Source organism: Cyprinus carpio, chromosome A19 (genome assembly GCF_018340385.1).
Source record: "Cyprinus carpio isolate SPL01 chromosome A19, ASM1834038v1, whole genome shotgun sequence".
In the NCBI taxonomy this organism is placed as follows: Eukaryota; Metazoa; Chordata; class Actinopteri; order Cypriniformes; family Cyprinidae; genus Cyprinus; species Cyprinus carpio.
The window spans coordinates 16,186,758-16,212,418 of record NC_056590.1 but is presented as its reverse complement, the minus strand read 5'-3'; the positions used below and the strand labels follow the sequence as shown (position 1 = coordinate 16,212,418).

At 36.2% G+C, this 25,661-nt stretch overlaps 1 protein-coding gene across 1 annotated transcript; it reads left to right on the top strand.

Moving 5' to 3' along the window:
- The first annotated feature begins 22,486 nt into the window (after window positions 1–22,486).
- On the top strand, window positions 22,487–25,432 carry LOC109058813 (iroquois-class homeodomain protein irx-1-like). The gene is made up of 4 exons (XM_042776773.1): window positions 22,487–22,822; window positions 23,450–24,425; window positions 24,606–24,678; window positions 25,094–25,432. Exons 1-4 carry the CDS (start codon window positions 22,586–22,588, stop codon window positions 25,137–25,139), a joined length of 1,332 nt encoding a protein of 443 aa, XP_042632707.1. The 5' UTR covers window positions 22,487–22,585; the 3' UTR covers window positions 25,140–25,432.
- Window positions 25,433–25,661: the final 229 nt, after the last annotated feature.

Sequence of the window (25,661 nt, the reverse complement as noted above, 5' to 3'; positions counted from 1 at the left end):
TTTTAGGGAGGTTTTTTTTTTTTTTTATGGGTGCTTCACTACTTAATGTGTGAAAAAACTTTAGTCCACCAAATTAAAATTATGAGGTGCAACCAACATGCAGAGAAAAAAAAAGAAGAAAAAAAAAACATAAGACAAAACATTGTATAATATCACATAATTTGACATTTTATGGCGAGGTTTGTTCAGCTTGTCAGATTTCATGTGGAGATACTCCACAAAAATGCTATGATAATCATGAATAATACTTTATAGTCATACTTTATGAATTATATTATAAACCTTCTTTAAAAATAATAATTAAAGATGTGAACACTCACATGCATTCAATATGTATTAAAATGTAATAAAAGTTAATATGATTAAAAAATAAAAATTAAAAAATATGTGAGAAATAAAGAATAGTTTTAAGATACAAATGGCACATTCAGTTTATCTTTTCTTTATCATGGACACATGATAAAAACATGCACACACTGTACAACAACCATCCGTAATGATAACCCCAACTAAATTCTGAGATATTCTGCCCTAAACCGATGCCGCACCCCACAGGTTGTGTGTTTCTTAAACCGATACCCCAAACTGAATGTGTGTAGATTACCATGGCTTCCTGTATAATAACCCCTGATTTTGCAAACCTCTGAGTCAAGCATAGACTAAACGGCTGAAACGTTTGCTTATAGCCGTGTAATCATTACTTCTGTGATTCTACATCCCATCCATTGTGAACGGGGTGGAGTAAAGGACGCTAGTTACAACTCTCAAAATTAAAGGCGAAACATTCTCCTTCTAATCTACGTAAAACATAGAATTAACCAAAAACATTTTGATCATAAGTTTGCAAGGAGGGAAGAACCCATACAAGACGTATGACCTCAAAGCCGGTGGATAATAATGACTAAAACTTTGCAGACAGCCAAAATATTGTAAGTACATCAAACAGTAATTTTGCAGAGGTTCATCTCAGACAAAGACTTGGGAAATGCCAAACTAGGTGATCGTTCTGTGTCAAATGCAAACAAAAAAGAACAACCCAGCCACTGAGTCCGAGACGTGCCATTCAGCCGTATTAAGGGATCACCTCTTTTCTTTCTTTTATCTAATAGTAGGGATTTCTAGGAGCCTAAGACATTGTCTTTGGTAGAGGTTAGCAGACTGGCAGGCACCCACAGTACAGTAGCTGTGTCTTTAAGGAGACATATGAAGAATGCAGAGAGAGTGCTTTGAAACACACCCTGTCATCGTGCAATGAATGCCGAGTGTTTAGATAGCACCACACCGCCCTGTTTGACTGCGCCGCGGATGATCGGAAATACCAGGTTCAAAATGTTTCCATTTGATATTCGGAGCAGGGAAGATTACCCGGGATATGTGCTGTCAAAAAGACAAAATGCCAAAAAAGTTGCAATGCTTTTGCCATGCCGTGATATTAGCTTTGGTTGTTGTGGTATGTTGTGGTGTATGGAGCCTAATGAAACTCCTTCCTCAAAGCAGATGTTCTACAAGAAAAGCCCAGAGTGAAGTTTCGACTTCTCTTTTGTAATGCAACCGGCTGAGACACTCTCCACTCATTAGCTAAAAAGTATACGAATTTTCAAAAGTTATCAAAGAATGAAATTAAATATGACTTTCTTCTAAACGAGGCTTCATTTACAGCACTCTTTGTTTACTTCGTAATTGTTTCTCAGAGGAATTCTGCTTAATGAGTTGTTTGTGCACGTTAGGCTATAAATATGTGCTGCTGTTTAAAACATAATAATTCACACTAAATAACCATAAAATGGCTTGTATTTGTTGGTAATTTAGACCAAAAACGAGGTTTGGACTAAAAGACAATGCCTCATTAAAAGTACAAATAATACTGAATAAATGTAAAAGAAATGAGAGAAAAGAAGAGAAAAGAAAAAGACTTGAAGATAACACACAGGATCTTTCAGACATAGTGGTCAATTCTTTTTTTATCTATTTCCATTTTATGAATATTTTAATGTTAAATTACCAGGTGCACTAGAGAGATTTCTGCACACTGTTGCACTGGATGTGACATGCTGCAGAATAAATAAATAAAATAAACAAATAAATAAATGCAACTGTATATATATATATATATATATTATATATATATATATATATATATATATATATATATATCTATATATATATATATATATATATACATATCATTTTGCTATCAAAGATAGAAAGACTTTTAGACTGCTAGTGCAAAATGAATATAAAAAAAAAATTGTAATATTAATGATTAAAATAATTTATAGTTTTATACTACTCAATGCACACAATGGACATGTGCAATGCATTGTAAACCAGTAATTGTTTTCACAAAAATTAAACAATTTGATTGAGACACTAAACCAATATGTGCATTTCAACACAATTTAGACGAACCCCCTTAAAAAAATGGTGGTCACTAAGAGAAAACACCCCAAAATTGACCTTTGACCTCAAGCCTATTAATTCAAATGCAAGTAAATTTTAGCTTGTTGGTTTGTTATCCTTCATTGTCAATATACATTTACATCTAAATTAAATTCTGTCTCTGTACAACCTAAATCTGAAGAAGAAAAAGAAGTGACCAAAACTGAATGTTTGGAGCAAGAACTTAAGGAGTGATCTGGATTAAATGTGCTAAATATGTTTCTGCAAAAAAAATATATATATTTTGCAATGTCAACCTCTTGCTCTTATAACAAGAAACATCCCTCTGACCCACATCATCCCATCTTCAGATAAAGAGCTGAGGCTCCCTAAGACTGAAATCCTAGAATCACCCCTGCTCTAGATCTTTATTACACACACACACATACAGCGTGTACAGCGATGTCCATTTTAAAACATGTTTCTTCTTTAATTTTTACTTTTTTATGTTTTTTCCTCTCCTATCTCCTATCTCCTATCTCTCCTATCACAAACACAACACCTCAAAATATACACATAATCTGTCTAGACGTTCAGCGCTGGAGATGACATCATTCCCACATTCCCGCTCTCAGAGTGTGTGTTGATACGATGGCCGGTGAGTGTATTTATTCTGCTCTACTCACTCAATCCCCTCATGGCTCATTAGTGTGTGTGTTGTAGGAAAGGACACTGATGTGACGATGGGGGGTCAGAAACACATGGACAGGGTAACAAGTGCCTCTCCAGGAACCTGCTCCACAAAGCTAACTGCTCTTTAATTAGCCACACACACACACTCCTATGGGCATTGTGTATCTGCGCAAGACTAAATAATGTCTGATTATTTACCCACCCAAAGCATTTTCTTGATAAACTACTAACATTTTCCACTGTTTTTCTTCTATGACTGCAGCACAACCACATTCAAAGGGGTTTCTTATAGTGAGTGTTGTTATAGAATGATGCTGTTTGATTACAGACTGTGCTAGCCTGGATTTATTTTGAACAGTAGAACCGTTCTCATCTGGAAATTCCTACAGAGCTCAGTGTCATGTGCCATTTACTGTCAGATGTAAACTACATCTGTTCGTTCCTGTCCTTAGTCCATCCTGCAAGAACACTCAGAGGCAGAGAGAGAGAGATTGAGGAATGTTTGGGTTTGCACGGCCGATTTGACCAGTATAATTCATCATCCGGGTGTATATTACACTGCAGTCAACAGAGCCATTGCACAGTACAGGATGACTTTAGCTGGCTTTAGCTAGAGAGATGGTATACACTTCCGAAAACTGATTTCAGCTGTGAATTAAAACAATTTTAAACTCAGAAACTCAAATTTTAATACTGTTTTAATATTTACATACTGTAATACTTTGTATTTTGTATTCGGTCCAGGGTTCGGCTATTTGTACTCTTGTATTATGTTCTATTAAAAAAGTAAGCAAGCAAGTAAGTATAAATAAATACATTTTAACATCCATTTAGCATTAATTGGTATATTTGTGGCATGTTTGGTTAAACAAAATGTATGTTTTACATGTTTTATGTCAAGACCAATATTAACCCTTCAGTGCACTGAGAATATGTAAAACAATCTTAATGTTTCTTTTTTAAAACATAATATTTTCTGTGTATCTGTCCACTGAAATAGAAGAAAATAATACATATTCCAGAGGAATGTGGTGCACCACTTTCATAAGTCATTTTGAATTAATTTTGTCATAAATAATAATAATAAGAAGAAGAAGAATGATAATAAATACTACAACATATGAAAAGGACAGTCATATAACATTATGGGTAAGGGTCAAAGGTCATAGTTTATGCTGGTTTAAATATAATATCACAGCCTGAATGATTAGAAGTGACTCTAAAAGAAAAGACTCTAAGAATACACCACACCATACATCAGAAGGTTAAATACATGTAGAATAAATAATGGAATAGAATAAATGATGTAGTTTCCCTAAAAATATAAAGCAGCACAGCTGTTTTCAACACTGATAATAATCAGAAATGTTTCTTGAGCAGCAAATCAGCATAGACTGATTTCTGAAGGATCATGTGACACTGAAGACTGGAGTAATGATGTTGAAAATTCAGCTTTGCATCACAGGAATGTATTACATTTTAAAATGTTTTAAAACAGAAGACAGCTATTTTAAATTGTAATAATATTTCAAAATATGACTGTTTTCCATGTACCACAGTGTTAAATACATGTCGAATATATATATATATATATATATATATATATATATATATATATATGCTGATAGATTTTCATGTTTTCATGTTTCTTATTGATACAAAAAATAACTAAAATAAAATAAACCTGTTACAAGTCAAGTCAAGACCTAATGTGTAGCTTGGTGTGTTCCTCTAGGCTTGAGTGTATTGGTATCTATCATCACTCCAATCAATAAACCTAATCTGTCTAAAAACTATCAAACAGCTCAGCCTTTCAGACTCTACCACTTCACTGCAACAAGCACCATTTCAAATGTCCCTGGAGTCAAAAAGCATTAGCATCATTATTTTAGAATTAGCAGGATTTGATAATTCTGGATGCTTAAGGAGGGTTTATGTTAGCTCTGAACTGCATCGACTTTAAAACACATTCTCTCTAAGCAGCTTTCTTAAATATTTGACCTCTGCATGATTAGGTCTTATAATACCCCAGCCTCTTTCTGCCAGGCCAACCTGAGGCCTGAAAGAGCCTCTTGTTTGATGTGTTTGTGTGGATCTCTGCAGGCCACAGGGTTAATAAGATAGTGATGATGGCAGCCAGGCACTGTTGACCTCCACCAATATCAGTATTATGCTGGGTTGAACCTGAGAAGAGGAAGGTCTCAATCAATCGAAATATTATTACGCCTCCTACCTGTCCACCAGTATTTAAAGAAAGCATCCGGTACTGAGTGAGAACGCTGGCATGTGTCAAGAGTAACTGGATCGTCTTTTACTGCAGAACAGATAAAGCCGAGTGTTTGAGCTGGATTAGCGCAAAAGGCCGTGACTAGATGAAGGCTGTTGATTGGCTGCCAGCACTATGTCAACAGTGAAGTCTTTAATAACAAGTTCCTATGCTGTGGGAGAGGTCATAAATGGCACTGGTAATAATAGTATTGTAATACTTTCCACAAATAAATGAACACTATTCCACCTACAATATTCTGCTATAAAGATAGAACATTGTACGTAGATATTGTATATTGTATTATTTTATCCAAAAAATATTTAAAAACCTCCAAAACTTCTGAGATAAAGTTCACATTCATATTAGAAATATGAGCAATATACTCAGTAAGATTAAAGAGTTTTATTTTTATTTTAAAAGTAAAAACATTTTCATTTATTTACATTTGTAAGAGTATATACAACCTTTCAAAAGTTTGTATTTACATTTGTGTGAGTATATACAACCTTTCAAAAGTTTGGGGTAAATAAGTAGGTGCATTTATTTGTTTGTTTGTTTATAAATGAAAGAAGTCAATACTTTTATTCGGCAAGGACACATTTTAAGTTAAAGTGACTTTTAAATTGTTAATAATAATAATAATAATAATAATAATAATAATAATAATAATAATAATAATAAATGCTGCTATGTTGAACTTATTCAATAGAATCCATTTCAACATATTCAAAGAATACAGAAAAAAATATATATATTCAGATTTCCACAAAAATATTGAGCAGCACAACTGTTTTCAAAATTGATAATAATAAGAAATTTCTTAAGCAAATTAGCATATTAGAATGATTTCTGAAAGATAATGTGACACAGAAGACTGGAATAAATTAAATTTTAAAATATATTTAAAAAGAACATAGTTATTTTAAATTGTAAAAATATTTTGCAATATTCCTGTTTTCACTGTATTTTTGTACAAATAAATGGCGACTTCTTTAAAAATCCTTTTTACTGTTCTTTAAAAAAAAAAAATCAGAACCCAGAATTTTGAAAGATAGTGTGTGTATATTTTTATTATATTTATGAGCACAGATTTAGACATTGTAGAGATCTCTTCTATATATATATATATATATATATATATATATATATATATATATATATATATATATATAGAAACCCGAGCAAAAAAAAATAAAAATATATGAGCACAGATTTAGACATTGTAGAGATCTCTTCTGAAACCCGAGGAGACACATATAAGATTACCATTTACTTTAAATTTCTTATTCTGTGATGTCTAGGAGAAACAAATCCAACATAAAAGAGATCTAATTTATGACTTCTCTTTTCTATGGGATGTCAGCCCTCTGTTTGTAGTAAATAGATAATTAGTTTCCTTTTAGAGCATCAAGGTGAACTTGCGTTTACCTATATATGACCCTAAAGTTGTTAAAGCCATTCCGCCCATCCACCGATCAAACTACAGCTGTAACCATTACAGATTGGTCACTTCCCACTCACATTAAGCCTAAACTTTAACCACTCCAGAAGAATAGGTACATTGCTTTTGTTCTCACTGTAATCAGGGTCCTATTCAGTTAATATTATGCAAAAAGCTTGACCCTTTCATGCCTTCCCCCTCTGCCCTGAATCCCAGCCCTGAAACAACGCCAAAGCCAAAGTCTCCCCAATTACTGATGATAATTGCCATGTAATGAAGTTAAGCATTTGTGGGATTTACAAGCTAACAGTGACTATGTTTCTGTTCCTCTAGCTCTCTCTCTTTCTCACCCTATATCATTCTGAATGAGCTCCACCCATTCTCTCCAAAACAAAAGAGACACAGATAATATGCAGCCGCTTGTTAATGTCTTCACCGCAATCTTGTTTTACTTTCCAGCCCTCTTTTAATTTTGCTGTAATTTCTTTCATTGCTTTCACCTCCTCTAAAAGCATCACAATCTCCATCTTTCTCAGGTTTGGGAGTTGAGACTGAATGGCCAATCTCTTTTTTCAGCCACCCAATAAGTTGTTAGACACTCCCGCCATTTAATAGTGTCTAATGATTACTTCTTACACAATCAGGACAATACGGACAAACACAAAATTGCCCAGGGGTGCCGAATTTGCCTGTGCTCACCAGTGAATCTCATAGCAACAGGTTGAATGGGAGGTGAATTTGAAGCAAATTGAGAGGATGCGACCTTAAAGAAAGCGTTTGCTTTCTCACACTGACACTCTGTGATGGAGTGCCAAGTCACGGACCATGCTACTGTACCCCTGAAACCTCTGACCCCAAGCCAAGCTCCCGGTGACCCCAACACAGTAGCCGAGGCAAACCTTTGACCTCTCTGTGGTGCACTCAGCGTCTCGACAAACAGCACCATGCAGACTGTGATGCCGCTGGACAAAGGGAATGAACTGAATAGACTGCAAATGGACAGATCTTCACAAATGACAGGTCAACAATGTGTCTGTGAGCTTTGATCTATTCCCACTAGCAGTGTGAGAAGAGAGACAGAAGAAAGAATCGGTGACAGATGAATAAGGGCTTATATATGTATAAAAGACATCCATCATGCGTTGCTTATTTCTCAACATGCTTAACACGCCATTATGGTGCATTTACTTTTTAAAAAATGCAGCAGATATTTCAAATATTTCAAAAAGAAATGAAATAAATGACCAATATTTCAAAACATATTTACCACACATATTAAATGAATATTAAAATTTTTACATTTTATAAAGGAGATATAAGTTATGCTTTCTAAGTAGTTGCTAGGTAGTTGTTACGGTGTTCTAAGAGGTTGTGAAGGGCTGTCTAGGTAGTTGTTAAGATTATCAAATATGTTTTGAAAGTTTTCAGGTCACAAGCAGTAGTTGCTAGGTAGTTGTTACGGTGTTCTAAGAGGTTGTGAAGGGTTTTAGGTCACAAGGAGATTATTACTTTTGTTTGGTAAGTGTTCTGGGTGGTAGCTAAGGAATTTAAGGTGTTCTGGGTGGTTGTGTGAGGTGTTACAGTGTTATGGATGTTTTTGTTGTTGTTGTTTTTTCTGATTGGTGTTGTTGGTTAAGTGGGTGATCTTAGTGTTCTGGTGGTTGCTAAGGGGTTGATATGTTGTTTTGGTTGGTTATTAGGGTGTTGATTGCTAAGGGTTTTAGGGTGTTCTGGTGGTTGCTAGGGGTTGATATGTTGTTTTGGTCAGTTATTATGGTGTTTTGAGTGATTGTTAAGGGTTTTTAGGTTGTTCTGGATGACTTCTATGGAACGCTTTCAAGCCCGGTAACCTCCAGAAGTGGAAGCTTCCTCTGCAGAAGGTGGCCCGGCGGAGAAGCTCTCACTGTCACCCTCAAATCTCCCAGAGTGCTAGCTGGCGATCCTCTGCTCTTGGCAGAGAAACCGGGACGGGTAGCGGCAGAGCTCCCCTTAAGGAAGGAGAGACGCAATCGTAGTGATGCCATGGACATGCATCCACAGAAGACGCATGACCCATCCACCAACGCCGCTTCAGCGTGCTGATGTCCAGACACTGAAGACAGTGATCGTGGACATCGGCAGAGGACAGGAAACAACTGCTTCCAGAAGGACACGGATGAAACGCCATCTTGAAAAAGATGTGAATCATCCATGATTTGCTCTTTTATAAGAAAAACTGCTCTTTCATTAGAAGCACCCAGGGGAATCACTGCTGCAGGGACACCATTGTCCTGCACTGTGACGCCAACCAGGAACAGCTCCTCTTCAACACAAAGGTGAATGGCTTTGTAGTGAACGTTTTTAGACATAAACCACTCAGCTCCGAAGCAAAAATCTAATGAGTCGCCTTATATACCCATGTTCACGGGGAGTGGCACAGCATGCAAAATCCACTTGCCAGAGAAAATTGGGCTCCCAAGTTAGACCCCTAATGTCGTCACGACATAACTTGTAGTGACTGACAAATAGGGAACTATGTACAGAAAAAAGAAAAAGAAAAAAAAAAAACAATTCCTGCCAAAGTTTAATATTTAAAATGAAAGGTTTTGTAATAGTAATAGGAAATTACTAAAAAATTTTGTTCCTAAAAAGGAACATGGTATATATATATGGGATAACATGACATGAAATATTGGTCATGCCCTCACATACTGCAGAACTAGATCATGAGTGGATGAAGTGGTTTAGGAGGTGCTGTTTTAGTGGTGGGAGAAGAGGAGGTGATAATGTGCTGAACTTCAGACAGACCTGCTGAGCTCTTCCCTCTAGAAGCCCTGAGGGCAGTAAATGTGGTAGACCCTCCACTCACTGACACAAATGTGTGTGTTTGCACAGTTTAAACACAGCGTCATTCTATTCCTCAGAGACAGACTCTCTACACACTGCCAAAAAGCCAACGGCAGCAATTAGATAGAGCTGTTTTACGATGTGCCAGAGAGAGAGAGAGAGAGAGAGAGGCCTGTGTGGTGAGACATTGGGAAAAGAATAAGAATAAGAGGAAGAGAAAACAAAGCAGGAATGGAAATGGCCTGTCGAAATCAAACAAATGATTGGTCAGACTTGAGACAGCAGTATGAAGATGGGATATTGATGCAGGTTCAACAAAAATTGTCTATATTAAATATAATCTAAAATATTAAAATATAAAAAGAATATGTAATAATATAAAAACAATAAATACATTATATTTTTACATTACACACACACACACACAAATATATATGTAATTATATTTATATATTTTTGAAATAAATAGACAGATACAAATATTACTGCTATATAAAGAATATTTTATTGTTGTTGTTGTATATAAATAAAGTCTTCAAATAATTACATTTCCGTCTTTTCCTAACATAAAGCAATTGCTTGGTTTAAGATGACTTGGAATAAAATGCACATGGACTACTTTGAACATCATGTTTTTAAGTGTCCATATATATTTTAAGGTAGTATTAGACAAGGGTCTCACTCACTTGACTTGGTCTACAGTTTCCTAAATTAGATCGAATGAGGAAAAGAAAAAGGCTGAGAGAAAGAGTGAGATGAGACTCCCTCCTTCGTTAGCAGTTCCACACCAGCTGGGCACCACACAGGGCACTTTACTGGGACAGATGGCAGCGTCACCCACACTGCTGCCTCATTCCAACCTGTGCTGGCAGAAATGCTGCCAGCCAACCGGGCGGAAATCATTAACATTGGAGGGAGACTGTCCTACTAGGCACTCAGAGCAGGGCTGGGCAGAGAAAGGAGAGAGGGAGAGCGGTGCCCCTTAAAGTGACCTACACTGAGACAATCTGTCACGACTTAAGTAATTATCCAGATTTTTATACATGTATGTAAGGAATGAGAGAATGAATACAAATAGAGCTGTCATTATTCAAGAGAACAGTATCAGTATGAGCCAAAGCTGAAACGGCCCTACACATCTTTGGTTTTCTGGATTTGGAGAGTAAAAGAGCAGCTCTTTCCTCAAACATTTGTACTCTTGCTTCATTTCTCTGCTACATTGCATAACTCTCTCATTCGGTATTAAATGTATGACTTTCCTGGACAGTGGACTATCTATCTATTTATTATTATTTTATTGGCTTTTTTTAGGTGACCCATGTCAGTTGGGTGAGAAAACAAATCTCTGGTTATCTCTTTGCATCACAGAGGTGTTGCCATTGGCCAAATATTTGCTAAAACAGCAGCTAACACAGGCCTCCTTAATTAAGCTTCATTACACTGCCTTCCAAGAGTTAATCTGACTCTGAGTGTGTGTTTTACGTAGTGTATTTACAAATGTGCGTTAAATTTAGAAAAAGTTTGTTTAAGTGACATCTGGAGAAGGCCTCAGCTGAAATGTTGTCGTTTCCCCACAGATCTATTAATTTAACAATATAAAATACATTAAAAATGCAATTCATATGACCTGAATGATAGTTCATATGATTTTACTTCTTTCCCAGCTAACAAAAAGGTGTTCTAAAAAAAAAACGTTAATTTTAGTTTCAAATAAGTTAAAAAAAAACAACAACATTATTTCTGAATGTTCTCTGAACTTTCAAAACATCCATTTCTTTAAAATATTTTTTATATTTTCTCTTGATTATGCAAAATGTTAAGGTAACATTCCATAGTATTATTGTGCAAACATCTTGGGAATGTTAGTTAAATTAAATTAATTAAAAAATCAAATAAAATAAATAAACAATTAACAATATAAAAAAATTAATAAAATGTTAGATATATATATATATTTTTAAATGTTAGATGAACATCCAAACTAAAACGCTTCAGGAGAAGTAGTTCTATGAATCATGTATAAATAATGTTTTTGTGCTAACATTTTGAAAGCATTATGAAAATCCAGAGAACTTTGAATGGAAATTCTATTAATGTTACTAGAAGAACATTCATAACTTTTGGAGAACCTTGCCAGAATGTTAGCCAATATTCTGAGAATGTTCCCTATTTTCTGGGATGAAACCTGTTTTTAATATCTGAATTAAAATTCTAAATTAACATTTTTGATATTTTCTGGGAAATAAAGTCAAAAATTTGCCTGGGTGATGGGGTTCTGATATCATAGTGAAGAAAAAAACTTAACATTTATGAGTCATCTAATGCAACTTCCCAAAAAAGGTATTTATGAATTTCTTTATATTTGTAAATAGTAAAAATAGCATAAATAAATAATATTTTACCTAATATAAAAGAAAAATAAATATATATAAAAAATATTATATTAAATAATAAATAAGGATCAAGTTATATATATGTATATGTATATATATATTTTTTTTCTATTGCACTTATTTGTCATTGACTATAAGTCTGTGGTATGTCCTGATTTAGATAGCAAGGTAAATGTATGTATGTGTGAGGAACGGAAGTTCCCATCTCAGTCTAGCACTGCTGTGTTGTGTGTTTACTGACACTGGTCTGTCCATGATTAGTTAAGAGCCACATGGCACAGAAAACAGCCCTGCAAACACCCGGCAACTTACACCAGACTGAGAAAAGAGGACTAGAGCAGCAACTGGGACTATTTAGGGTAGTGAGTGATAAAGCAAACAACAAGAGGGCTATCAAAAGTTAATAGCATCATTAACCAGGAAAAGAAATCACTGACTTGCTAATTGGTTTCTGTATTTGTGGTTCACAAGAGAGTTGCATTCCCTGCTAGAATTTAATGAGGAGACAAGGGGGTTTTGGTGCATAAAATGTTAAATCTAAAATATGCTTTATCTCCTTTATCTAAACTGACCAGTTTAATCTACTGGCTTTTTAAATATTTCTTCAGCAGATTATATTGAATGATACTATATACTCAGTTGGATTCTGTTTAAACATAAATAATTTATATCCTATGATTAATAAATGTAGTAATAGGACATGAGGTTGTCACTGTCTGAAATTAATGATATATTCTCTTTTAACTTAAGCCACGTTTAAATCTATAATTAGGCCACTGAGTACTTAATGACAGTCTGGCGTCTGTACCTTGATCATCGCCTCCCTTTGGAGGAGCCTGAGCCGCCCTCCTCTCGAACCCTTGCAAAATCTCATGACGACATTGTCTCTGTTCTGGCCGAATATACTGCACACACACACACACACACACACACACACACACACCACATATTGTTCCTGTGTTTACAAACCCTCTGTATGGGTGGGATATGGATTTGGACATCAGGGGTGAAATTTCCTCAGGTTGAGGCTGGAGATCATCTCAGGAAGTTTTGAATATTTTCAGACAGGAAGTAGAAACACATGGGCCACACTCCATGTGAATGCCGACATTCTTGAGAATATTATAGAGGCCTCCACTCGAACACACACACAAACCATGCTATCTTTCTTAGATGAAAAGACTAAAGCTCCTCCTAAAATACTTCATCTGCTCCTGCCTGACATATGCTTGTCTTTCTAGCCGCACCTCTAATTTGATACAGTCCTGGACGCTGTGTGTATCTTAGGGAGATCCTGGTATGCAGCATTGCATTATGGGCTGGAGGAGCTCTTGTAACCTCGTGGTGACTTTCAGAGTTCATCAGATGAGATGCCAGATGTAGGTGTCTGATATGTCCAATCTTATTACCTTGACTACCAACAAAAAGTCTCCCTGTATAGCCTGTTTAATGCTAAAGGCTGTATGGGCTTTTATAGGATTTGGCTTTTCTCTCCCTCCTATTGCTCCAGCAGTTTGCCGTCTTTAATCTAATAATACTCAAGGCTATGAGCTGTAAGGTAAACTATGGATATCACTTAAGCTTACCGTCTTTAAGCTTTCTCTTGCAGTTTGGGTAACTAATACCTGATTAAATCCCGGTGCAGACAATAGGCTTGGTGGTGTCGATTGATGTAGCCTGTGCTCCATGGGGGTTGGGGAGTGGATGAAGGCCTGCTCTGTAAAGGATACCCTCTTTATCCCACCCTATGAGGGGCGCTTAGTCCTGGGGGAGCCAGTCGGTCCCTGAGGTTCGGCAAACCAAAACACGCTCACACACGGACCGGATTTTAGCAGTGAATGTAACAGACTGTTTCTTTGGGTAGCTCCATGGTGAGTTGATTTGGCAGATGGCAAGATAAATCACAGAATCAATAGAATTAATGCAGTTCATTGAGATAAACAGATGATTTCAGTTAGCATAAACTCACAAATCTGGGAGCACAAGTAATTAAAGGGAAAACCAATTCTGTCATCATTTACTCACCCTCATGTCGTTCCAAACTTGTCTGTCTTTCTTCTGTGGAACACTAAAGAATATATATATATTTTTTTTTGTACATATTAAATAGGGTCCCTAATTTCAGACCCCAATGACTTTATTTGAATAAACCATTTTTTTTTTTATTTTTTTTTTGCTCCACAGAAGAAAATAAGTAATTCAGGTTTGGAATAACATCCAATCTTGAAACATTCTCAGAACTTTGGCTAGTGTTCCAGCAGTTAAAAACAAATATCTTTCCAGGAACATTAATAGAATGTTCATTCAAACTTCTCAAAGAATTAGCACAAAAACATTATTTATACATCATTCATGGAACTTTTTTTTCTAAAACATTTTAGATGGATCTTCATCGATAGGTTTTTATTATTTATTTTATTAATTTTTTAACATTATAATGTACTAATTGTTTCAGAACGTTCAGAGAATACTCAATAGTAATGTTCCCATAATGTTTGCAAGATCATAAAATGCAATGTTCCCTTAATGTTTTCTGTAACATTTCCATAACCAAGAACTAATGTGTGTGTGTGTGTGTGTGTGTGTGTGTGTGTGTGTGTGTGCAACCCATACATTTTGAATGTTCAGAAAATAATTTTTTTCATAACTTAATGAGAACGTTAACAAAATGTTCTTAGAACATACTTTGTAAACTGGGATTAGGATTAATAAATTATGTCAATTTAAATAAATAAATAAATACATTTTATAAAATTTTTATCTTTCAATAAAAATAATAAATTGTTAGGTGAATTATGCCTTTAAATGTTCTAAAATTACTATTGCATAAATTAAATGATGATATTTCCAAAACAATGACATCACAGCTATCAGCTGCATTTGCATGTAGGGTTAACCCAGGCATGTCGCTGAATGGTCCAAATCAGCAAGGCTCCACTTCAGGGTATCTTTCTCTAACCATCGCACCAACTAGCCAACCACCTCTCCTGCCCCCTCATCTATTATGATAACCCCTAGAACCCCCTCTGAGCATCAATGACCACAACAAAGCACCGGGCAGAGCTTAAAGCTTCTAAGATCAGCAACCTAGTGAGCCTGAAAGCAATGCTAATGGCTAATAGTGCATGCTAAACATTAAACTGACTAGCACTGAAACAAAGGAATAAATAAACTGTGAAACAGATTCAAATGCAGGCCTTCTGAGATAAGCCTGCTTGAAAGCTTTTTGTTGCACTCGCGAAAGTGGGCGGAGGAGTTCACCAGTGTAGTCAGCAATCATGTAAAACATCTGTTAAATCCAGAAACTCTGTTGGAAATGATGGAGCAGAGTTTAACAGCAAACAGCATGGATTAGAAGTGGTTAATTGGTGAACCGATGAAATTGAACTGGCCCAGCCACACTCAGTCTGGACAATGATCTACTGTATTGGGCCACGGGCGGTTGACCTTTCCTGGGATGAGTTCACATTATCAAAGGATCTCTGATGCTCAATGACACCTACATATTGACTCACATAACAACCTAAAACAAACCAACAATAAACAACCAACAAATATAAAATGAAGAATTATCACCCTAACCACTCACCATCTCCTGCAAAGAACCATTACCCAAAAATACTTTAGTCAAACATGTCACTATTATCAAATACTAATGAAGACCTCACTGCCATAGAGGTCAGTGGATGGATCACTGACAGGATGTTCATTTATTATTATTATTGTATTCATTTTTTTATTATTTTTTAATATCCTTGAAAATGAAAATTTATACATACATAAATAAAAGAATATATATATAGTGAATATATGTATATGAACCAAATTTTGTGTGTGTGTGTGTGTGTGTGTTATCTCTCATACGCTCTCTCTCTCTCTCTCTCTCTCTCTCTCTCTCTCTATATATATATATATATATATATATATATATATATATATATATATATATATATATATATATATATTCTATATCTATAAGAATGTTTGGTTCATTTTTATTCATTTATTTATATATGCATAAACTTTTGTTCGACCAAATCAAATTCACATGGTGCAACCAACAAATACATATGGTGTGGCCAACATGAAAAACAAAACAAAACAACAAATAACCCCCTGTTTTTTTCTTTGTGGATACTTGTCATTGACCTAGTTCTCAACTGGTAGTCACAACCGTTACAATAAATGGGTCGCAGGTCTGTTCTGAAAAGGTTGAGGATGGGAAAAAAGATTAAAAAATACGGGTAAATGCAACTAATGCATGTGCAATACGGAAAACAAAAAATATAGACTGTTTTAAAAGGCTTCCTTTTTTTTTTTTTTTTTTTGACGTCGAAGGATTTGCATCCAACCGCATTCTCAAATTCAACCCAAATTCATCTGTCATTTGGTAACCAGGCTGGTACTAATGCAATATTTAGCACAGTGTTTCTTCCATGTGTTAAGCTGCTAAATGATTGAGTGTGTTTATGTAATTACAATGTTTTATTTTTTTTTACTTTGTTACTTTTTTGCGATAAACAATTTGGTACTGTGTTTGGGTTGCCACATGACATTCAGTATAACATCTGGCTCCTAAAGCAAAATCAGCTGAGAATCACTTGTTTAAACTAACAGCTCATTTACCTTAAACGTAGTGTCATTTAAAGCATTCAAATCCACAATCAGAGCACCACACTAAAAGGGTCATCAGTGTTAAAATCTCTCAATCTCTGGCCCTCACTCTGCTCCCCCTTTCTTCACCTGTTTTTGTCCTGGGAATGAAGCTGTGATGGCATCAAACTACTGTTCATCAATGGATCCTACACTCATTAGCACTGAGTCTTTGTCACTTACAAAAGCTTCGCTGCACTGTCATCTGGTCATCTCTTAATACACACTCCAGGGGTAATTGGCTCATTGCTGCAGGACAATGTGTGCAGGGCTATCAGGAAATCCTGAAAGGTTAAGAGAGTTTGATATTGTACTGATTTCCAGGGGGCTTTATCTTATTGTTAGTCGAGACTAATTAGCTTTATTTCTATGTTTTATCTTAGACATTTGTTTCCTGTAAAGGTGACGTTTATAACACTACTTTCCTTATTAACATCTAAAAACACTCCATCTTTTAAAATGGTTTTATTCAAATAACAAAAATGTTATTTAGCATCAGCTAATTGACTAAATACATTATTTAATACCAACAATTTAATTAGAGTTAAATCAGGTTTAAAATCACTCTTAAAGATAACAATTGCATGTTACCACATTTAACATTTAATGTTTACATTTAAGTTTGAAATGCCCAGTTTTGGAAAAAAAATAAATAAATACTCCTATCAACACATGTTAGTGGATTTCCCTTCTTCACCACATAATCCTATCTACAAATCTACAGATTTTTTTCCAAAATCGTTGCTTGAGCAAATTCGTCAAGCTGACATATATTAGTTTTAGTTACATTTAGTCTAGTTGTAAACCAGAGCGAGATTAAGATAAAGGTAAATAAATGACACTAAGACCACTAATTCCTGAGATCTGAGACAAATATTTGTCATTTGTGTGTGTTTGTGTGTGTGTGTGTGTGTGTGTGTGTGTGTGTGTGTGTGTGTGTGTGTGTGTGTGTGTGTGTGTGTGTGTGTGTGTGTGTGTGTGTGTGTGTGTGTGTGTGTGTGTGTGCAAAGAGCGAAATGACATGGTCTGTGAGAGCAGGTCTGTTAGAGGACATCCGGGAAGAGGGAAATGTTGGCACATGCTTCCTCCTGTACTGTCAACTAAATGAGCCACACACACACTCTTCATCCTTACGCCAAAGTCTGACACATACAATCAGACAAATGGGGGTAATTAATCTCCTCTTCATTACGATTGCCTTTTTTCCCCTTCTTGTGGGATTCAAGAAATGTCTGGATATAATGAACACAATGAAGCACATTAACATTCCAAGGACAACAGATATGATGGCATTTGTTGAATATGCAATGAAAACAAATCCCTTGATCTATTGCAGTGAAATCCCTTGCAGTCAAATTCACAACACAGTGACACACACACACAACACACTCACAACCTAAATGGCCATTAATGCATTCAGTTTAATGGCTCATTACAGAGGGAGGCAATGTTTAGCCAACAGTGTTAGAAAGGTCAGCAACTGAGGGGGGAGGTTAGAGAGGTGAAGAGATTCACCAGATGAGGGTAGTCGGGTGAGGGAGGGGATCTCCAGGACCCATGGGAACTGGAGTCCTGCCCTCTGTTAATGGACTGCAAAATAAGCCCCCGTCCCCCGTGTCATCAAATCAGTTACAGAGGCAGATGGAGTGAAAGATGACAATCAGGGTCAGACGCTTCATATTAAAACCGTGCTGTTTCAACGCTCACAGTCGGAGGTGGAGGCACAGGAAGCCCTTGTTTCACTCTCACATGTTTGCAATAAGCTTAAAGCAGTAGTTCACGCAAAAGTAAAAAATTTACTCACCATCAGGCATTCCAAGAATTAGATGAGTTTGTTTCTTCATCAAATCAGATTTGGAGAAATCTAGCATTACATCACTTGCTCACCAGTGGATCCTCTGCAATGAATGGGTGCCGTCAGAATGAGCGTCCAAACAGCTGATAAAAACATCACAATAATCCACAAGTAGTCCACATGACTCCAGTCTATCAATGAATGTCTTGTGAAGAGAGAAGCTGTGTGTTTGTAAGAAACAGATACATCATTAAGATGTTTTAACTTTAAACTGTTGTTTCTGGCCAAAATACTCCATAATCCAATAATACCTCTTCCAGTGAAAAAGTCCATCTCTTGTTGTCATCCCACATCAAAACCCAAATGATTTTTTAAGCAATATCTATATACAAATGACTTACACTTTAAAAAAAAGCAATAACTTAAAATATAAAACACCTGATTCACACAAGATGAACATTTCACTGCAGAAAGCATTATTATAGTTAAAGGACTCATGTTTTAGTTGTAAGCAATGGTTTAAAGTTAAATGGATTTGTTTCTTACAAACACACAACTTATCACTTCACAAGCTGTTAACTGACAGACTGGAGTCATGTCGATTACTTGTGGATTATTGTGATGTTTTTATCAGTTGTTTATATTCTCATTCTGACTGCAGAGGATCCATTGGTCTGAGGGTAAGTTAGTTTTTAGAATTTCATTTGGCTGAAATATCCTTTTATCATGCTCACAGAAAAAAAAATATAGCATTTCAAAGATGCTTTGATTCCACATCAGCCAAAAACTGATCAAGCTTTAGCCATTTTCCCTTTAAAGCATTACTGGCATTTGGTTTAGATGTTCTGATTCACCACCTATAATTACTTTTCTCCTTCTCAGGCATTTATGAAATTCATACTTCAAAACATCTATATACACACGAGGAGTCAACTCATTTTGATCTTCTTCACGGCATGTAAACAGACCAACCATCAATTATAGTTCCAGCACCAGTAAAGAGTGTAGATGTAAATGAAGAAAAGAATGAAATATCGCACCACAACAGCAGTAAGATAAAAGTGTTTTGCAATTGCAATACAAAATGAATACAATAAGTGCATTGTATCAAACACCTTTTTTTTTTTACTCAAAAACATAGTTAGTACACCTGTGATTTTCTCTTTTATGTTCTTGAATTAACATTAAGGACACAGAAAACAGCTAGTAAATTAGGCACGGTTACCATATGAAACACATCCGATTTTATTCTCAATTGTTTACATTCACTTAAGACATAACCAACAGTTTTTTGAAGATACTTGCCAAGACAGGTATTTCAACATTTTTTGTATGTATTTGTCCGTTCAAGACACAACTCAATTCGGTGTTCGCGGACTGTGAGATGCGGCTCTCTGTGTGCGCGCTGTGCACTCAGCACACATTGTGCAGGTGCTGAATTAAGCTCTTTCTTAAATTGATGAGGTGTAGGCCTATTTGTTCGTTCAAGTCCAAGGAGATGTGAAGGAGAACTCAAGTGGTTGTTTGTGCATCTGAGATGCAGCTCTCTGAGTGTGCACCGAACACAGTGCGCGATTACTCAGTTGAGTTCTTTCTACTTGTGTTTGAATGCTTTAAAATCTCATGAATGTTTTAACTATAGAGGTTTAAAAGCTCATGCAAATGATAAGCTTTCATGATGATGCAGAGCAGTGGTCCATCAACTGTCCTGAGTGTATTTTATGCTGGCCTCAGGCAGTCGGCTGAAATCACCGGGGAGCCACCCACACCCATGGGCCCCTATATAATTGTCACCACCTTTCACCCCTTAGCAACGGCTCTGCCAGGTAGCATGTGGAAATATAAAGAACAGAGGTGACAAAATGAAAAAGAAATCAGTGAACCAACCATTTCCAGGCTCTCACAGATTTGTCACGTCTGCAAATTGAATTTGAAAACTTTGAAAGCAGTCAAATTTATATGATACCACTAGACCACTACTAGAATTATTTTCATTTGGCAACTTTTAACAACGACCACAGCCATATGGCCGTTTTAATGTGTGTGTTTGTGTTTCACGGATGAGTAAAGTGTACCACATCTTTCCAGTGTCGTGAACTGAAAATAAATGTTGAGTATTGGTGTAGAAGTGTGCTCTTATTGATAATCTACATATTAGTGGAAACGTGTTTACCTGAGAACGTCACTGGCAGGTGATTCCATTGTCATTTTAAAAACTTAAAATTCCTCACTACCAAATGGAGGACTAGTTGCTGTAATTAAATCGTTAAATCCCACTCTCCGCTTCGCAGGACACGAAGAGAATTGACTAACCAGCTTGCCAAACCTATTTGCTACTCGAGCATGAAATTATGACTTTTTTGGATAAATAATTACAAAGCTAACATCTGATAGCAAGGTGCACCCAGGGGGAGGATTATCGCAGACAGGGGTGTTAGCCCTCATTACCAGCAGCAGTGGATGAGAGGAGGAGAGAGAAAATATACTGGGATGGAGAGATAGGCTGTGATTTTAATTGCAGGCTTCTCTGGTTGGCTCCTTATCACAACCTCTCAGAGGGATCAAATGGCTCCTCTGAATGGAGCATTTCATTAACCTGTCACCTTATCACGGGACAACCTGTGTGATGCTAATGTGCAAATTACCATAAACGGGATCGTTTGTTTCCCTGTTGGACATTACTGGGAGCCTCTCTGGCACGCCATGTGAACGCTTGTGTGTGCGCGCGCTTCGAGAGGGAGAGGAGCGATGATGATGATTCTCTCCGCTCCATCAAATCACTATTACGCTCCTTTATTACATTCTTCACCAGTCCACACTACCAGACGTTGAAGCTGCTTCTGCAAACCCTAGAGCTGTATGCGCGTGTGGAAAATGCTTAGTAAAACATGAAATATTGACAGGAGAATGACCAAATGTATTTAATCATGGATGGACAGTGATGACAAACTTTAATGAACACATTTAGTTCATCTTTTTTTTTTTTTTTTTTTTTTTTTTTTTTTTTTTTTTTTTTGTTACCTTACAACAGATTTTTACAATATATTATTTTATTTTTTTAACCGGAAGAGGCATTCGCTTTACTAAATCCGCTTAGTCTGATGCTAATAGGCTACTGGGAAAAATAATGAACGAGGAAAATTTGTTACATTTCTAAATATTTGTGTTGAATTCACGGTAATCTGGGGATGTAAAAACCATTACATGTCTGAATTTTGGTGACTGTAAATTCAAATTTGTCATTAAATTTTAAATGTCAATATACTAAATAAAATTATATAAGATACTGATATCCGTTTGGCATCGTAAAATGACGCAATGTAAGGATTCATAAAATTCATAAAAATTTGTCTCTCTATTAACTGTAATTCTGGGAATGTCACTTAAATTATAAGATTTATATTGTTAACTAAAGCATATATTTTAATAAAAACCATTTCAACAATATATACTCTATACTTCTATAAAATATAGGCTATATATATATATATATATATATATATATATATATATATATATATATATATATATATATATATATATATATTATATATATATAATTTTACAGTAAAAATACATGTATTGTCCTTTAAAATGTTTTTAGCATAGTAAGATAACTTAGTTGACAAATCAACTGTTTTATATTTTTATGCTTCGCTCGTTTGCATTTTTTCAGTTTAATTAACAGTTTCACAGCATCATTTTAATCTTTTTATAAATCAATAAATTTAAATATCTGTTAAGGAAACGATATGTTAAGTAGCATAGCTTTTAATATTGTTTTAATGTGCATTTACTTATTTTATGTTTAAAGATTTCAACATTTGTTGTCATATTCAACACTTCAACGCGTACAGGACTGAAGTACTTCGTTTACACTGCCACAATAATACACACGGCAGTCTAGTTATCGCGTGGCCTCGGATAGGAGGGGCCTCGCGCTTAAGTAACATGCCAATCAAGCCGTCAACTTCAAATTGTGAGAGGTCCAGAGGGTAGACGCATCACTAGACGTTCCTCCTGACGAGACCCCTGACAGACCGCGCTTCTGCACCAAGCGAGAGTTATCGCTGTGATTTAGAGTGGATTGCCCTTCTCTCTTGTAAATCTCCAGCAGAGTTCCTCGGGAGTTGGACATGTCGTTCCCCCAGCTGGGTTACCCACAGTTCCTAAACGCCTCCCAAGAGCTGTACGGAGCGGAGCGCACGACTGTCATGCCGTCCTCTCCGCGCGAGGGAAGCTCGGAGAACAGCGCGACTGCAGCGGCGGCGATCACTCCGATGCTCGGCATGTACGCGAATCCGTGGACCGTACAAAACTATAGCGCCTTCTTACCTTACAACACTGCCGAGCTTGCCCTGCTCTCTCAGATGGTAAGATATCTTGTACTTTTTCCTACAGTTCTTTCCCGCGGATAAATATATATTTTTTAATTGATGAATGAAGCATTAATGTCACGGTTAAATCGTAAATGACAATGTTTTGAAACGATAAAATGTAAACAACTCATCTTTATCAAATGCATAATAGAATTAGGTCATGAAATATATAAATTTAAATATCAATAAATGTAGTTAAAAAATAACAAATTATAATTTGTAATTTTTTTCCCACTCCCACAAATACAAAACTTTTAAAAAATGAAACCACGAGTCATGCTTATTTGTGTTTCTTTTTATGATTCATTTTGCTTTTTTATTTTAACTAATTCATGGATTTTTTGCAAACATTTCCATTTCGTAAAAATCGTTAAATAACTAGGCTACTAGCTACATGTAGACTAATAATTTGTAATTGGAGCTGTTAATGATTTAAATATGATTTGTTTCAGTTGGTTGTTTTAAAGTTAACTGCAGCTAAAATGTTTGTTGCAACAGTTTCCTGTTGCAGAGATTATACACCTTACTAATCTTTCTATTACATTGGCCTGTTTCTGAGAGTTTAAAAACTTTTACTCATCATTTATACTTATACTTATTTGACACTTTTCCGATCCCCAGGGGTCGCAGTATGAGTTGAAGGATAACCCCGGGGCTCATCCACCAGGATTTGCGGTCCACGCTGCGCCCGGTTTCTACCCATACGGCCAGTACCAGTATGGTGACCCGGCCCGGGCCAAGAGCGCTACCAGAGAGACCACCAGCACACTGAAAGCATGGCTGCAGGAGCATAAAAAGAACCCGTATCCCACCAAGGGCGAGAAGATCATGCTGGCCATCATCACTAAGATGACCCTTACGCAGGTGTCCACCTGGTTCGCCAACGCGCGCCGGAGACTCAAGAAGGAGAATAAAGTGACCTGGGGTCGCAGCGCGGAGGACAGAGACGGACGAATTTTTGACAGCGACAATGAGGACGACGTGGACAAAAACGACGACGATGAGGAAATCGATCTAGAGACCATCGATATGGACAAGCCTGAGGAGCCCAGAGGAGACCAGAACAAGGAAAGCTCGGATAATCAGAGCGAGAGAGGAAACGTGGAAACACCGCGGATATTATCCTCACCATCAGCACTTAAAAACACGGACAGCCCTATCTCGAGTAGTAATAAAGAGCAGAGTGTGGTCAAAAGCGTTGGTGAGGTGTCTCCTGGTGCACCGGTGTGTCAGCGGCCTGGGAACAGCAAACCCAAAATCTGGTCCTTAGCGGAGACGGCGACAAGTCCCGATAACACGCAGAAACTCGGTGTCTCCTCGACGCCCGCAGGCCTCAGGGCCTCACCCTCGACCCATCCCGCTTTCCTCTCCACTAACGGGATTTATACGTGCCAGATTGGGAAACTACACAACTGGGCGAGCGCCGCGTTCCTCAGTGCAAATTCTCTGATGGGTGTGCGCTCCCTTTTGAGTCAAAACACTAACATCCCAAACCACAGCCCCGTTACGAACCCCGAAAAGAAATCCTCGTCTGCCTCTGGGTCTCCTTGTCTAGACAGCGACAGCTCATCCGACAGTTTCAGTCCCAAACATAATGGTTAGTATTCAGTATGCAAAGTTGTCATTGATATTTATGACAAATGATTCAACAACATTTTGAGTCTCAAATATTTGGTTAAATGTTAGTTTGATTGCTTGCTTTATAAAAAAAAAAAAAAAAAAAAAAAAAAAAAAAAAAAAACACATTTCATTTATTTTCCCTCTGAATTTTATTTAGATCAAGAGAACCTTCAGAGAATTGAATCCCCAACACTTGCGCCCAGACCACCGTTTCCGGTCATCCAAGACAGGTAAATTATACATGAACACGCATTTTTTTTTTTAAGCTGTTTTAATTGCATCAAACTTTTATTAGCTTTAATAATTACAAAAACACAGTTTCACTACACACACAAGTCAAAAGAAGAGTCGGAGTCATTTTATAACAACTTTCCTTAACATTTTGTAATGGCTAATAAGCATCAGATAGCTATCTTTAGTCAATCATTATTAAATGCATTCAAATCGTTAGAAATTTAAATAGCAATAAAACTTTGGTTAACACATTTGCATTAATAATCTTAAATACAGGCGTGTCTTGCTTAATTAAAGTTATTGAACTACTAACCGAAGAAAACCAGTCACTTGCATCGAGATCACTGTTGACGTTGCGTGTCATTTGTTGAAATACATTTTAACTAATTTTTCCCATTTCTACTCACACAGGTCTCATCATGAAACATCACAGCGCGCTCTGAAGACTATTTCATGAACACAGAACTTATCGGAAACCTCTAAATTATTTAACGAAACTAAAATGTGACAATACAATAACATATTCGTCATCAGATAGACCAAAATAATTTTTGTATTTCTTAATACGCTCCCATCCTGCAATATATTTTTCTTTGTATTTTCATTTAAATTTGATTTCAGCATGTTTGAGTTTACCGTGTAGCTCGCCAGCATTTCTTTTTCAGAGTTAATAAGAGTTATTTGTCAGAAATTGTGAAAATGATATATTTTTGTGTAATAAACAAAATGAGATGAATTGTGTTACTGAAATCCATTATCTTTGGAGTTGTTTATTCAAAAGCCTTGACTGAATGAAGACACTAAGTAGGCTAGTAACGTCTTGCTACTTTAATTGTGCAAGCAAATTATATATTAAAAATTGTTAAATAATATTAAGTGGAAAAATAACATTATCTATATAACTGTAATGATACGACATATGGACACGTCAACATATGATCTAAATTAGCTATATTGTATTAAACCGTTGATTTAAAAA